The sequence below is a fragment of the Passer domesticus genome, chromosome 19, assembly GCF_036417665.1.
Source record: "Passer domesticus isolate bPasDom1 chromosome 19, bPasDom1.hap1, whole genome shotgun sequence".
Classification (NCBI taxonomy): domain Eukaryota; kingdom Metazoa; phylum Chordata; class Aves; order Passeriformes; family Passeridae; genus Passer; species Passer domesticus.
The window spans coordinates 2,612,525-2,628,314 of record NC_087492.1 but is presented as its reverse complement, the minus strand read 5'-3'; the positions used below and the strand labels follow the sequence as shown (position 1 = coordinate 2,628,314).

The 15,790-nt window shown below is 42.3% G+C and overlaps 1 protein-coding gene across 2 annotated transcripts in view; it reads left to right on the top strand.

Annotated features, from left to right (window-relative positions):
• The window catches only part of VMP1 (vacuole membrane protein 1), a 59,592-nt gene that overhangs the window by 10,138 nt on the left and 33,664 nt on the right, over positions 1 to 15,790 (top strand). Inside the window, exons 4-6 of one of the 2 annotated variants that reach the window (XM_064394494.1) lie at positions 1,463 to 1,553; positions 2,978 to 3,088; positions 14,490 to 14,657. In XM_064394494.1, coding sequence (XP_064250564.1) covers positions 1,463 to 1,553; positions 2,978 to 3,088; positions 14,490 to 14,657 — 370 coding nt within the window. Of the gene's footprint in view, positions 1 to 1,462; positions 1,554 to 2,977; positions 3,089 to 6,477; positions 6,626 to 14,489; positions 14,658 to 15,790 lie in introns of those variants that run through there. The other variant, XM_064394495.1, reaches the window with a different exon arrangement.

The following is a 15,790-nucleotide window of genomic DNA, read 5'->3' as shown; positions in this document are numbered from 1 at the left end:
GCTGAGCCTGGTACTCAGGGCTCTGCTCACCCCCTCTGGGTAGGCTGGAGGTGCTGGCAGTCCAGATTTACTGACAGTTTCCATTTTGTTTTGAAGTAATTTATATGAAAATACCAAGTTTATGTAGTGTAGCTTTAATTCCCTTTTACACCCCACACCCCCCCAAAAATATTGAACCCCCCAAGCCTATTTATTTTAATATGTGCATTCTTTCAACTACCATTAGGAATTGTCTCTGAGAACTGTTTTACTGGGCCTGACATCTGTAATTTCTGCCAATGGCCAAGCATTTATTTAAACTAAGCAGAAATAACATTTGAGGATTTATTTTAAGACCTCAAATCTTATTTGCCTTCCTAGACATCCAATTTTGTTACAGATAGCACTTGCCTCCTCTGCTGAGCAGCACATTCAATTGTCTGGCACTCCCTGACAGAATCTTTACAGAAAATAACCCTGACTATTACGAGCTATTAAGTTGAGACCTCAGATTGACTCTTAATGATCTCCTGTGTTCCATTGCATAAATTGTGTTTTGAATTATAATAATTTGAAAATTCAATTGTCATACTAATGTAAGCAGCACTAACTTCAATTTTAAAATGTTTTGAGTGCTCTTTTCAGTTTGCTTAATATGAAATATTTGTGACTGTTTTCCTGTATTATGCCTCACATTTCTATGTTTCTGTCTAAATAGATAAGTTGTGTTTATAGTTTGCTATTATGGGCTGGGAATTTTAAGTGATGCTAGTACTTGTTTTTTTATGTATCATTAGATGACAATATAATAGTGTTTTCTGGAAAATAATGTATTTGCTAATCTACTGTGTGTGGCCACATACACATCAAGCAGAAAAAAAGAGTAAAACCAAACATGCTCAAAAATTACTTGGTAGCAAATTACATTTTTCTCCCTTTACTCACCTAATGCTTCAGAGTTACCTAAAATATATTTATTAAATTTGGAGCTGTTACAATATACTAATTTAATAGATAAGAGGAAACAAAATAATGTAAAGATTTGTTCCTGTGACTGTCACTGTGGCTCTGCCCAGCAGCACAGTTGGAAAGCAGCACTTCTGAATTCCACCCAGCTCGTCCTTGCCCAGGGCCAGTGCAGGGCCTGCTTTGCTCTGTGCTTGGCCACAGCTGCTGCTCAGGGCCTGGGTCTGACTCTTGGCTCCAAAAGCTGAATTGTTTTCAGCTTGTGTTTGTTTTCAGACAGTGACTTTGTTTTTCTTTATTAAAAAAAGTAAAATACGAGTGGCTGAACTTTGATCTCGCTTGCCAGTGACGCGGAGATTTTTCCCTAAAGTGTAAAGGCTCCCCAGATATTTTCCTGGGAGGTTTACACTGCTGCCGTTGTCCCTGCTGAGCACATCCCTAGTCCCCAGAGGTAACTGAGTTACTCTGAAATGCATGCTTAATGATGAAAACCCCTAATTTGCCATTTGTCTTTAAGGTTGTGGCAGCGGCGAGGGGCCCTGGTGTGCGTGTTGCTGGCACTGGCAGTGCTCACAGCCCTGTACTACATCGAGGGAGCACATCAACAGGTACCACCTCTGCTTCCCTGGCTCCCACTGCCTCCCTGTGCTGGGAATTGGATGAATGCTGCTGCCATCTCCATGAATTTATAATGCATCTTTTGAGCTGCTCACTAAGGTTTTGTTTCTCAAGTCGTGACTGCTCTGTTGGTGTGCATGAGCTGTGTCATTTTATCTGTTCTGGTGGATCTGGAGGTGTCTCGTGTTCCTGAGTGAAGCACACCTCGGGTGCTGCAGCACTCCTTCACAGCTGCTGTCAGCAAGATGTTCATGGTGGAGGGAGCTCTTGAGGGGAAGTGTCACCTTGAGTCGTGGCAGAGCTTCGTGCTTCCCAAGAAATGATTCTGTGAAAGGTCTCCTGCCCAGCTAGGACAGGCACACACAGAGATGTAAAATGGTTTTGTGTTTCAAATCTGTTCCTGTGATGTGAACACAAAGCCTGGTGCTTTTGCAGCACTGGAAGTGTAAGGCATGGCTTGAGCTTAGTGATGGTGCTGTCTGCCCCTTTCCCTTCCCCATTTCTCTTGGAGTTTCAGATTTTCCTGGAGGACACAGAGCCCTGTTAAAAACAAATTCCAGCTGCTGTCACAGCTCTGAAATGAGCAGGTTTCCAATTCCAGAGAGCTTGCTTCCATCCCTCCTGCTTCCATCCCTCCTGCTTCCATCCCTGGTGTGGCACTGCCTGCCTGAGGGATTTGCACTTCTGGAGCCCAAGTCCTGAGTGCCCAGGGAATAAACCTGATCCTCGGGGCAGTGTCACCCTCAGGTGGCAGCCAGTGCAGGAGCTCCCTGTTAAGGAGGGGTCAGCCATGTGCACTTGGCATTTTCAAGATGTTTTTGTGCCCTGGCAGGCTGGAGCCTGGATAAAAATGGTGTAAAATTCACCTTGGTGCTGTTTGTCCATGGATGGTGTAAAATAGTGTCCAGAACTTGCTGTGGCTTTCCCACATCCCCTCATTTCTGGGTGCAGCACACAACCAGCATTTTAATGTTTTCTTAAAAGTAACAAACCTGCTGCTCACTGCTCAAAAATGCAACATCCAGCAGGCTCACTGGGAGTGCAGCTGATTTTATTCCTTTATTTAAGTTATTCAGACAATTCCCTGAGCTGCCTGGGCTCTACTTGACACTGTCTGGGGCTTGCTCCTCGTGGGCCTGTTGTGGGTTTCAACCTCCTGCTATTGAACCTGAATTTCCATCTATCTCCTTGGAAACTTGCTGATTCCAAAATGTGGGGGGGGTTTCTTTTGAAAGTGCAGTTTCCTCTATATGTCTGTGCTGTTACTGAAATAAATTGCAAATAGAAGTATTAGGAGTCTATTTCAGTTGTTTAATCCAGATAAATATCTGTGTTTGCTTGTAGCTTAATTTTCTTCCTTGGAGATTTCACAATTTCTATTTTTTTTTCTTTTTTTGTGCCTTTCCTTGCTCAGTATGTGCGGTACATGGAGAAGAAGTTTTTCTGGTGTGCCTACTGGGTAGGACTGGGCATTCTGTCCTCTGTTGGGCTTGGAACAGGTCTCCACACCTTTCTGCTCTACTTGGTAAGGATATTTCCACACCATGTCCTTTTTGAATTGAGCACTTTAATTGTAGCACATTTTAGAATCGATGAATAAATAATTTTCTGCAAGTTCTCAACATTAGATACATCTAAAGTTGGTGCTCTGGAGAATGCTGTTCATGTTCTACACTGCATCACCTTGTTCTGTAGTTTGTAAGCTTTGTGTTTGTTGAGCTGTGGATATTGGCCTGCTGTTGGTTAATCCTCACTTTGAAACAATGAGCCAAATCTGCCAGCTCTATCCTCTAATCTCCTCATTTAAACGAAGCCTGTCCTACTGTGTGCAGCTCAAGTGTTTCCATTTAAAATGTTTCAGAGTATTTTTTTAGTAGCTTAAAATGATCCTTTTTCTACTTGAAGCCACCAAAACAGGCAGCTGGTTTAAAGTTCAGTCTGTATTAGTTTTGCTTTGAAAATAATAGCAAGAACAATGTTTTTCTGTGAAGATAAAATATTAAAATTTGCATGAAGTTGTTTATCTCAACGTAGCTATGAAAGTCAGGGAAATGTTTGGGTGTGTTTTGCTTTTGGCCATTGGATTAGTTCCTGGGTTATGAAACCACTGTCCTGGATTCAAGAAAAGGATTCATGGCCACAAAATAATTAAAACCAGTTCATGCAACAAATGTCATCTTGTATTTGGAACCATTACAGATGTTTACTTTCAGAGCTGCTTTAATCATTAACAATAACACAGAAAACACTACAGGAAACTCCTGCTCTGCCCCCAGCAGGGCAGAGCCTGGGAGATGGAATGGCATGGGATGAGCAGCCTCAGATTTGCTCTGAGTGTAGCTTCTGTCCTAAAGGTTGTGGAGGAATTCCTGCTAGACAAAACCAATTGAGCACTGTCAGACCCCAGGCCACATAAAAAATTATTTTGGCACATGAAATCTTCCTAAGACAGCAGCACTTCTTTTCTTAAAGGAGGTGTGAAGGTGGAACCTTTCTTTTACTCTATATTTAAAAATCAACATTCTAAATTCCTTCAATGTAGAAAAATCAAATTCTGTAATACATCACTTTGATTATCCTGTGGGATATGTGAACTTTGTGGAGGTACTTAGGCCTTGACCTGAGCTGACACTGAAATAATTTATAGGAAATATAACTTCTCAGTTGTTTTATCAGTATAACTTCAGGTGGGTGTTTGGGAGGTTCACAGCCTGTCCCCCAGGAAAAGAAATTGAGTTTAATATTGGTAGGGAAGGTATTTATTTGGAACATAAAAGGGAAGGCTTCACTTAACTTTGCTATGGGGGGGGGAACAGACTGAATAGATGACACTGAGTAATTAGAATGTGGTTATAGAGTAAAATGTAATAAAAATGTACCATCAACATCTAAAGTGTAAATACTACAGGAGAAATGCTGGTTTGCTTTAAATATATGAGGCAGATAAGCGTGTTCCTGTGTCACTAAGGGGATTCCGTGAAGGCAGTGAGTGCAGGAACAACGGAAAACCAGGATTTGTCTTCCTTGTTTTTCTCCTGAGCAAGATGTAGTGATGGTCTGCTCAGGTCAATTAACACCTTCTGGGCACGAGGCACCTCATGGTTTGCACCTCGGTGGAAGCCACGCGGTTGTTGCCACTAGATGGCAGAGGGGGTGTAAAAACAGCAGCTCCTGACCCTGAGAAACCGTGTCTGAACTGCTAATATTCTTATCGCTGCAGCTGTACCAGCAAGGTGTACTCGGAATATGTTATCACTGTAGTAAAACAGAGCTTGATATCTGCTCAGAGTGAGAGGGAACAAGGAGTACTAACCTGAGGCTGCTGCTGCAGCTTCTAGGGGTGAGCTCTTTCAGTGGTGTTCTGGATTTAACCCATCTGGAGACAATGCAATTAGAAGCTCCAGCTCTCAAAGGGAGGAGCTGTAACTATTTTGCTTTGTTAATTGTACAGCAGTTCCCTCTAAAAGTAGAAATATGACACATTAAGTGGGGCTTTCAATATTATCTTCTGCATTACCATTGATCTCCTTTTTATGTTCCATATACTTTAATTATATTTCTTCATAATGGTAAAACTTATTCTTCTGTTGACTCAAAGAAATGAGAAGTTACAAAACAAATCCTCCCCTGCTTTAGTGCCTGGATTCGCTGGCAATAGAGAACAGACCCAGTAAGTGCTTTCAAATTGCTTTTAATTAATTGCTCATTTTAAAGCTGTATGTACAGGGAGATTGTTGGGAATGCAATTACATGCTGGGAGAACAATGCCCTTGGGCCCACCCATGTGGTGCTGAGCTCTGCTGGGACTTGCAGCACTATCTGTGCCACTGAGGGCGCGTGGAGGAATTGATGGCATGTAGGCACCTGCTCAGGCTCCTTCAGCTGTCACACAGGTGCATCTGAATTAAATACACTGCATTAGCCATTTACTGCATGTGGCCCTTCCCAGGCACTGGGCAGGCCGTGGAAATGGTTATGCAATGGCTGCAGGATATGAATGACTCTGATGTTTGCTTTCCCTGGCCTGCTTAGCTGTTTCTGCAGTGTTGAAAACTGTCATTTGTCTGGATCCTTCAGAGCATCTCTCACCAGCTGCCTTTTGGAGCTGCATTCCGGTGCCAGGAGAGATCCCAGGGTTAGCTGAGAAGAGTGCTTGGAAATTGCTAAAAGTAGAATTTAAAACAGCCTCAGTGTGGGAGGGGTGTTGCTGCCTCAGGATCATTTCAGTTCACATCTGATTTGGTATTTTTTTTGGTCACCAATCCTTGGTGCAAGAGGAACAGGTCGAGTGTGTCAGTTTGATACCAGGCTGTGATTGGAGAGCTTTCTATATGTTAAAAAGGGCCTGAACGTTGTCTGAGGTATCAGTTCCCAGTTTAATGCTGCTTCTTTAGTTGTTGCCAGCACTGGATGTAATATCTGACATGGCTTTTTGGGAAACAATTCTCGTGCTGCGCTTGGCACTGAGCTGAGGGTTGGCACAGAGCAGATCTTCAACACAGGAACAGGGAAGCCGGCCACCCTTCCAAGAATCCTTTCCATTCTGACACTTTCAAAACAAGCCTGCTGGCTTATTTTCTTGAAGCCCATTAAAGGTTTTTCACAGTTCTTTAAAAACAACCCTTAAAAATAGGAATCACGATGTGGTTCTGTAGGAAATAAAACTATTATGATTAATGACTCCAAACACTGGTTTTAGCAGTACATGGCTTTTTCCTCGGTCCTGAGATGTTTTCTGTTGGTGGTAGATTAAAATACGAACAGCATGAATCACCTCATTACCAGCAGAGGATGGCTGAGGGTAACTCATGAGGAATTTTTGGTGTTTGTACATCTCTGAGAGATCTTTGCTGCTGAAAACGAAAATGAATGAATGAGGCGGCGGTGCCGGAGGGCTCGGGAGCAGGGCACGGGAGCTGCAGTGCCGGGCTGGGATCGAGGGCTGAGGCCGTCCCCACCCAACGCCCTGCCTCGTGCTTTGGTTTCACTTCAGCTCTGAAAAACGGATTTCGGTCAAAGATGTGGCCAAAAAAAGTGCTTAAAACGAGTGGTTGAGGGCGTGGTAAGTCCCCTCTCCCCGGGGAAGTGAAATCCCTGAGGGGATGAATGGCACCGAATTCCTCACCCTCAGAGCTCAGGGCAGCTCGGGCTGTTTGCAGCGGTGGTGGTTTTGGTGCTTAAATGTGGATTTTGTTTGTTTGGAGCCAGGGGGGCAATGAGGGGGTTCATTTTGGTTTAGCTGCTGAGGGGGTTCATTTTGGTTTAGCTGCTGATGGGGTACATTTTGATTTAGCTGCTGAGGGGGTTCATTTTGGTTTAGCTGCTGAGGGGGTTCATTTTGATTTAGCTGCTGAGGGGGTTCATTTTGATTTAGCTGCTGAGGGGGTACATTTTGATTTAGCTGCTGAGGGGGTACATTTTGATTTAGCTGCTGAGGGGGTTCATTTTGGTTTAGCTGCTGAGGGGGTACATTTTGATTTAGCTGCTGAGGGGGTTCATTTTGGTTTAGCTGCTGAGGGGGTACATTTTAGTTTAGCTGTTGAGGGGGTACATTTTTATTTAGCTGCTGAGGGGGTTCATTTTGGTTTAGCTGCTGAGGGGGTACATTTTAGTTTAGCTGTTGAGGGGGTACATTTTTATTTAGCTGCTGAGGGGGTTTGTGCTGGTGGCCGGGCCCTGGGCGAGCACAAACAGGAAATGTGAGGTACAATAGCAATGGTTGTGCCGAGGTCCAGCCCGGATATTTCAACGCTGGAATATGTGGGTTTGTCAGGAATTCTTACAGTGCTGCTTGGCAGCAGAGTGGAAGAGGGCACAGCAAAAAATAAAGAGCAAAAATATAGAAAAATTTAAAAAAAAGAGCAGAAATTTGCCTTTAAAGAGAAGAGTGAGTCAAAAAGGCAGTGCTCGTATTGCCTGGGCTGCCCTGAGAGAGCAGGGCTGGGTTTGTCTGGTTTAAGGGCTCAGCATCTCACTTTCATTCTGAATTGGTTCCCCACACCCGGGGTCACATTCTGGCCTCCCCAAACAGGCAGAGTTTGCAGCTGAAATGAGCCCTGTGTTGGCCCTACCCAAACTGGTTTAGGTTAGAATTTGAAGATTTAAAAGCCAGACACTTGTGCAATAATGAGTCCATTATCTTGGAAAAAAAGATGTTGGTGGTGTAAATAATTTTAAAAGAAACAAACCCACACAAATAAACGGTTTCCTGTCAGGACTACTAAAAGCTTTTTAAAGTCAAACCTAATTCCTTTTAGTTCTCTTGTTCCAGGAGCTGAGCTTGTAAGAGGACTCATGATAAAAATTACTTAAGTCCCTCTTAAAAGAGAGGCTCACAGAACAGGACTTACTCCACTTTTATGAAGTAGACAGAATAATTTAGAAACCCACACAACTTATTCTAATTTTTTTTCTCCATTTACTTCCTCGTGACTAACACAGGAGTATTTTCATAGTAATTATCAGCTTCAGGAGAGGTTTTGCTCTTTCCACGCAGATCATTCAAAACTATTGTGAGTAACCCAGAAAATGATGGTTCTGTGTGTAAAGGAAAAAGTGAGAAACAAAGGCTGAGCTGCCTGAGCCAGGTGGGAGGTGCAGCAGTGCTCCCCTTCCCAGCGCTGAATTCTTCTTGTGAAGTGAGGTGTTCATTTCCAGCCCTCACTGTTCTCCAATTCACACGTCAGCTTGCAAGCCTAAAACAAAGGAAATAAAAAAGGGTTCTGTCTAATACCTGTGCTCACGTTACTGCTATTGAATTGCTGAGGTGGTTGAAAGAAAAATACGTGGAGGGTGCCGAAGGCAGAAATTAATTCTAAAATAAGTTGAAATGGAGCCTGTTTGTGTGAGGGTCGTTTTTGTCTCTTACTCTGTCATGTTTCTTTCCTGTCTTTAAACTACTTCCTCCAGCTGTCCTAAGCTTTCCACAATTAACTGAAATATCCTGGAATACGTGAATCAACATAAAACTTTTTTTTTTTAAATCACTTTTGCAATTCTCTCCCCAGAAATTCCTGCTTGCAGCACACCTGGGCTCTGTTCTGCTTGAGACTGCAGCATTGATATTAATAACACACTGATGAGCTGGGAGGGTGTGCTGAATTAACTGGATACTGCTGCTAAATCAGTTGTGCAATCTGGGTGTTCCTTAAATCTTCTGGTGACTCGCTTGCATTTTAAAAATCTGAGGTGAAAAGTGGTGTTTTCAAGGAGAAAAAAGTTTGTTTGAAGCCTTGGTCCCCCTGAGTGCTCCTGTTGTGTTTGATGCCTGTAGGTATCTACAGAGAGTAAACCCAGCACTGCTGCCTGAGGTCAGGTTGTGCAAGAACAGTCCCGGGGTGGTGAGGAGTTAATGGGGTGGTGGAGGAGTTAATGGGGTGGTGGCTGCACCCTTTTCTTCCTCCTGAAGGTTGATGGACTTTACCTTTTAGGAGCTGACGCCCTGTTTTCATTATCTGCTCTCCACTTCCTCAACGTTTGTTCTGTCAGATCTCTGCTGGCAGGGCACATTGTGCTTTCTCCTCATTTGTTCCCTTGGAGTTTCTAAGGTTTTTGGTTGTTTTTTTTTATGCACAGCCTGAACTTTATACCTTTCATGTCCTGCTTCCTGGAGCAGGTTGAAAATAACGATAATGCAGAACGATCTCTAATTGGAGATTCTAAAGCCAATCACCACTGCTGGTGGCAGTTTGAATAAAGGCTGAGGTTTACTCTTTAGAAATGAGAGGATGGCTAGTGAAGGGCAAGGAGAGAACACTGACAGAGTATTTAATGATTTTATTAATGATTTTCTGTCAGCAGCAGAAGATAAATTTGAATTCTTGCAATTGTGCCTCCCCCTGACATGAGTCTTTCTGTTTTTATAGAAAGTAATGTAGGTGCAGCCTTAAAAATAATCTGCTTTTCATGTTACTCCTTAGAGCAGCACCACGGCCCTTTACAGACAGTGGTGCCATGTGCTGCTCTCTCAGTGGCTCTTGTTTAGTCAAATTCAGAGGTCGTGGCTGATCATTTGGAATTTCCATCAGCTCTGCACTGTGGGGCAAGGCTTGGCTGAAGTGGGAATAGAAACTTCACCACAGCCACGTGAGTGTAAAATTAATACACAGCTTGAAACGCTGTGAGGGTCTTCTAAACCCAGCCCTGAGCACTTGATGGATGTTGGTGTCACTTGAGGATGCTCTAGGTACAGGATCCTCTGTCCCCAGCCCAGATTTCCAGCCAGCACCACATACCAGACGTTATAAAATCATGAGACATTTTAATCTCATAGCACAGACAGACAGACAAACTGCACATATTTACCAGCCACCTCCAGACCAAGCTTCTCCCTCTTAATCACAGAGCAGTTCTCCCTGTGGGTAGTTGTCCACTGCTCTGAGAGATAAAAAAGATGCTGTAACTGTGGTGACTTTCTGGAGAGGTGTGGTGACTTCATGGATAAGTATGGGATGAGTCGTGGCCTGGGGCACCACTCAGAGGATGTTTCCCATGAGAAGCAAGCTTTTATTTTTCAAATTTATCTCCATCAAATGCATCATGACATGTTCCCCCCCTGTGCAAAGGCTGAGTTTTGAACCCAGTGTGAAGAGCAGTGTATCCATGGAGGAAAACAGATTTTTAGTGCATTAAGTTCAGCAAGGAGTTCAGGGTAATATTTTTCTTGCTGGCAGACATATCACTTTTCTTTGAGAAATATTTCTAAATTAAAACCAGTCTAAAATTATATCTTCCCCAAAAATAAAAGGTTAAAATTAGATGTGGTTGTTCTTGTATCACTTGAGCAGCCTGGCTGTTCTGTGAAGGGGCATGTGAGAAACCAACACTTGATACAGGATTTGTTTGGAGATTTAATTGACTTCCCAGTCCAGGTGCTCAGAGTGATTAATAATGTGAAAATACAATTCATTTTTAATTGGCTATTCAGTCACTTTTCCTTGTGGTAAAGACTTTCTGCTGTAAGAATTGTACAGATCAGCATGTTTTTAAGGATTTTAACTCGTGATTTTTTTTACATGTGGCTGCTGTCTCTTTCTGCTTCCACAGATGAATTTCCAAGCATAATTCACAGATAAAAAGATTTTTACTTTCCAGAAATTTCATAATACATCACTTTAAGTAACTTATTTCTGTGCCATTCCAACTTGGGTGCCTTCAACCACTGGAATCAAACTCCTTTGAAGGCCTGTGAGTTCAAGAGTTCAAAGTTACCTTCTCTGAGACATCGGGGTTGTGCAGACAGGCATTTCCAAACTCCCCTGAACTGCTGTTGCTGAGAAATAGATTTATGTTGAGTTCATCTCGATGAGCAAATCCTGTCTTGTTTGATTTGCAAATGGTACAGATATTTCTAACACATCACATTCCGGCCTGACCACAGGCTCCTTCTGGTCGTCAGCAGTGGCAAGCGAGTGTTTCTCACCCGAGTCAGCAGAATGCTTCTCAGTTTCTCCTCTGCCATCCTTTTTTAGTGCCTCCTGCAGCTTAAAAGGAAAAAAAAGTCATTGGAAGAAGGTGAGGGAAAGACAGCTGGTGTTCAGGATCTTACATGCCTTGAGTTTTCCTGGTTTGGCCAGGAGCACGTGTGAATTGCCTGGGATTTAGTGTTGGGTGTGATGGGGTTTGAAGCAGTTTTGTCCTTTTCAAGGGTGGAGCTACAGTCACAGTCCAAGGGGGACATCTGAGAGGACTTCCCCAAGTGTTGAAACAAACTGAACTACTGCAGGGAGGCAAAACACTCCATATTTCCTACAGCCTCACAGAGAGGAGGAGCAGAGGGTGGAGAAGGTGTTATTTGTGAAGAGGACTAAAAAGCTGGATGAGAATGAATCCTCCTGTCTGTAGAGTCAGGGGTTTCCAAAGGTGGCACCTCGAGCCTGTTTGAAGCTGGTTCCCTGCTCCATTCAGAGTTCAACCATCACTAAATAGAAATGAGCTCCCCAATGCTCCTGCTCTCCTCCCAGCCCTGGGCCTGTTCAGCCAAACTTTTTTTGGAGGTACCCAGGGCTTTGGGGAGCCCCAAGAGCAGATGTTGGGGTGCTGCTCTGAGCCTGGCCAGCCTGGGACAGAGTCCCTGTGACCCACAGGACACCCGGACATGGGGGAGGGCTCGGGATTGCTCTGCCTCCTTCGCCTCGCTCCGCTTCCCTGCCACACTTCATCACTCTGAGCAAACCATTTGCACTTTATTCCTCATTCCAGTTCAAATGTGGCTTCTGTGGCTTCCACCACTCCAACTTTTTTCCATTATAGAATTGTTTACATTGCTCTGGGAGAGTTCTGTTCCCTTGGCCTGGCCTTCAGGTGGCCGTTTGCAGCTGTTTGGTGAAATGCCCTTTTTTTTTTTTTCCATTGACTACTCCCTGTGAAATTTTTCCTTTTGCAGACATTTGTTGAGGCTGGGAGGGCTCTCAACAGGAGGGTTTGGAGGATGTTCAGCCACTTGCAGGGTGGCAGCTCTGCTGGGAGAGGCTCCTGCAGCATCTCCACTTGGGCATTTTGTCCTTGTGTGCTCCCCTGGCATTTTAGGATCTGCTTTATCCACCTTGGGTGCCCTTTGGGAAGAAATTTGGGTGATGCTGAAGCCTTGCAAGGGCTGGAGGGCTGCTTATCACTACTGACAGTGATAAAATGTGTCTCTTGCTATTCCAAATAAGCTGGCTGTAGTTCCTCTGTGCTGTGTGTTCCAAATTTTGTGGAAGTGAAAGCCCCAGCTCTGGGTTCCCTATCTCTGCCCTGGCCATGGCCCGAGGGAATGAGGGAATGAGGGAATGGTCATTTACAGCTCAAACTCGGGGGGATTTCCTCCATCCAAACCTGCCTTTCAGGAGAGTTTCACTGCAAATTTCTGCAGGTGAAAACCATTAATTTTAGGATGATGGCTTGAGACTTTTTTTTTTTGGTCCCAAGGTAGCTGCCAGACCTAGGGAGGGGCAAGCAGGGGATGGGATTAAATCCTCCAAGTTTCAGAGTGAGAAAGGGTTCCCAGGTTTGCCATAAATGTACTTTACAATTCTAGGGAGGTTTTCAAATCTCTTTGCATCTGCCCTTGGTGAGTGAAATAGAGAGATGTTATTTATTTAGCTCTGAAGCTGCTGTGGAGATGATCTTGCTGCAGGTACCAAGAAGTTTATTGCCATTAGGGCCTATAGAAATATTAATAATATAAATTATTACTCCTTGGTTCATTCTTCCAGTCTTTGTTCTCCCTTCCATATCAAAATCTCTCTTGTGTATCAATTTCTGGATCCCCTCTTTTTCAGTTTTATTTCATTGAACCTTTTTCTTCTCCTCAAGAGAGGCTGTGCCTCATTTATCATCTCACAGGTTTTGTATTTCTGCAATCCAAAATACACCCAGGCACTTGGAATGAGTCTCCTGTAAAGCAACAAGGAATAAATAAAAGCATTTTCTTGCTCTCAGAGCAGCTTGTCCTTTACCAGTTGCATGCCAGAAAAATGGGTTTATTTGGAATTGTTTGCATATGACAACAGTAGTTGCAGCTGCCATACAGAAAATATAACTGGTGTTTTATTTCAACATTCTTAATTCACTGCCACTGAAAAATTACCGTGTGGATGTCATGGCTCTGAAATGTTGGTGAGTGAACCTCAGCTCCCCAGCAAATCCAGGAGTGCTGGAGCTTCCCCTTTTGTGTGGGACCTGCGCTGGAATTTCACCCTTTAATGTGCAAATGAAGCTTTTGGGGCTGCTGTGTCCCTGGCTCCTGCATTTCAAAGGCAGCTCTGGAGCCTGGGCAGGGCTCTGCTCTCTCACACTTTCCCTCTGCTCTGTCATAAATCCAGCTTTGATTTTTGGGGGTATATCAGCCTCCCTTATTGCTCTAATAAAATGAAAATAAATTAAGATTGCAGATAAAAACATAGATGAAAATTGCTGGCAGTATTTCCCAGCACGATGTCAAAACCCATCAAATCATGAATAGCAGAAGTTAAGGTTTGTGTCATTTGTTCTGCACTTAATGAAACTTTTAGATTTATTTAAATGTGTGGGTTTACATTAAAATCTCACTTTATTTTATTTTTTTCCCCCTCCCTCTTCCCTGGACAGTGTTTCATGACCTTTGTTAAGTGATTGTTTTTTAGCTACAATGCCTGGTGTTCAGATTGTTTGAATTGCTTCTCAATTCTTTTGTATTAAAAATAATGGCAATTCTTTCAGGTTTTTAAACTATGTAGCAGTTCATTTCTTGAATAGATTTTTATGCTCCTTTTATTTGGAGGTCTGTCCAAAAAAATCTTTCAGTGTAAGATGGAAACTAAAATTAATTCAGTTAAATGGTATTTAAATAATGTTTAAGTTTTGAATTACATTTCAAACCATTTTTTAGCAAAAAGCACTGAGGTCCCTTTCTTGTTTACTCAGAAAAAAACAGACACAAATTAAACAACTGGCTGTTGGAGGAAAAATACAGAAGTTAAGAAAGTCTGCTGCAAGATGTCATTAAACCCAGTCATTAAAAAAATCAATATATAATTTAAATGCCTAATCCTCTAAAAGCAGCAGTAGGGAAAACACCTCCTCTAATAAAGCAGTAGGTCATAAAATACCTTAAAGAGAACATTGTAAAATACTTGAAAATTCCTTTTTTTTAAAAAAAAGTAAGAATTGTTATTTCTCTTTGGCAACCTTCTAAGTGACAGGGCAAAAGCTGAAAGGCTCCCTAACATTTCAGTGGATCAAAAGAAACATTTAATTTTTTTTAAAGTACATTAGTAACTCAACATTGGATTCAGATGGTCTTAAACTCCAACAAACAAGAATTTTACATAAATAACATTATTTAAAGAGAGAAGAACTAGATTTTAGCCTAGGGACAAATGGGGGGTGCTAATTTTAATTTTTATTCTTAACTCACATAAAATTGAAATTTCTTTGTTGTTTTTTTTTTTTTTTTTTTTTTTCAGGGTCCACACATAGCCTCAGTCACTCTTGCTGCCTATGAATGTAACTCTGTGAATTTCCCTGAGCCTCCTTACCCAGATCAAATCATCTGCCCTGATGAGGAGACAACTGAAGGCTCCATCTCCTTGTGGGCAATCATCTCAAAAGTCAGGCTGGAGGCCTGCATGTGGGTAAGGCTTGTTTAAAACCTGCAGTTTCCATTTGTGTGTTCATTTCTGTGGCCAGCAATAGACAAAAATTCCTCAATTAGCAAAATAATGATGCCCAAGTAACCCTGATCATTTTAATGCTTTTTAGTAGGATATTCCTGGGATATTTTTATCAGCTGCACTGCTGTTTCCTAAATACCAGCAGAGAATTTGAATGGTGTTGATGTAAAAAGTAAATTTTTGGAAGGGTATATGCATCCCAGATGATCTGGCAGCTCCCAGGTCTAAGCAAGAAATAATTCCAATAATTTTGGGGCTGTGACTTGAGTGAAGCTGCAGTTCCTCATCTGCAGGACTCAGGACCTCATCCCACAGCTTGTGCTGGGCTGCAGCAGTAAATTGCATTTAACTAAAAAGTGTTCTTTTCCACATTTTCCCATATTTTAATAAAATATAAATTTTTTTCTTAATTTTGATTTCATTTTAGAGGGTTCTTTTCCACATTTTTACACATTTTATTTCTGTTTCTCTGCCTGCTTCCACTTTTCACTGAAAAGCTGAGCTGCTTTTCCTGTTGAAGTGAATCAGGGTCTTAGGAAACTCTGTCATTGGAACTTCCTTTCTGTTTTCCTCTTTTTTTTCTCTGCAGCTTCTTGTAGAAGTTTAATTTTTTTTGAAAATTTTGTTCAGCCAGGCTGTTATTTTCATTACATGTAGATAATTTTGAATTGCAGTTTACACAGATGCATCTGCTGTGATCTACATGCCAAATTAACTTTATTTTGCTGCTGACTTCCTGTCCTAGCTGATGATTTAATTACTAAATTCTTGGTTGTCCAACTCAAATGCAGAGAAGGGAAATTCTAAAAACAGTATCTGATGCCTGCCCTGGTGTTTTTTAATATATAAGGCAACTGGTCACTACAATTTTTTAAATAGCAGCTGTTGTGTTAGTTACAAAAATTCCAGTCAGGTTGTGTGAGTTTAGAGACTAAAATCAAAATAGTAACAGAGAAAGTGGACTCACAGCCCTGTCAAAAAGCAAAGCACAGCTTAAATCTGACTCTTAATGAAAGTCCAGAATTGCCTGAATGCTCAGTAAGTAGCTAATCACACAAATACCTACAAGACTATAAATATATCTAAGATTTCTT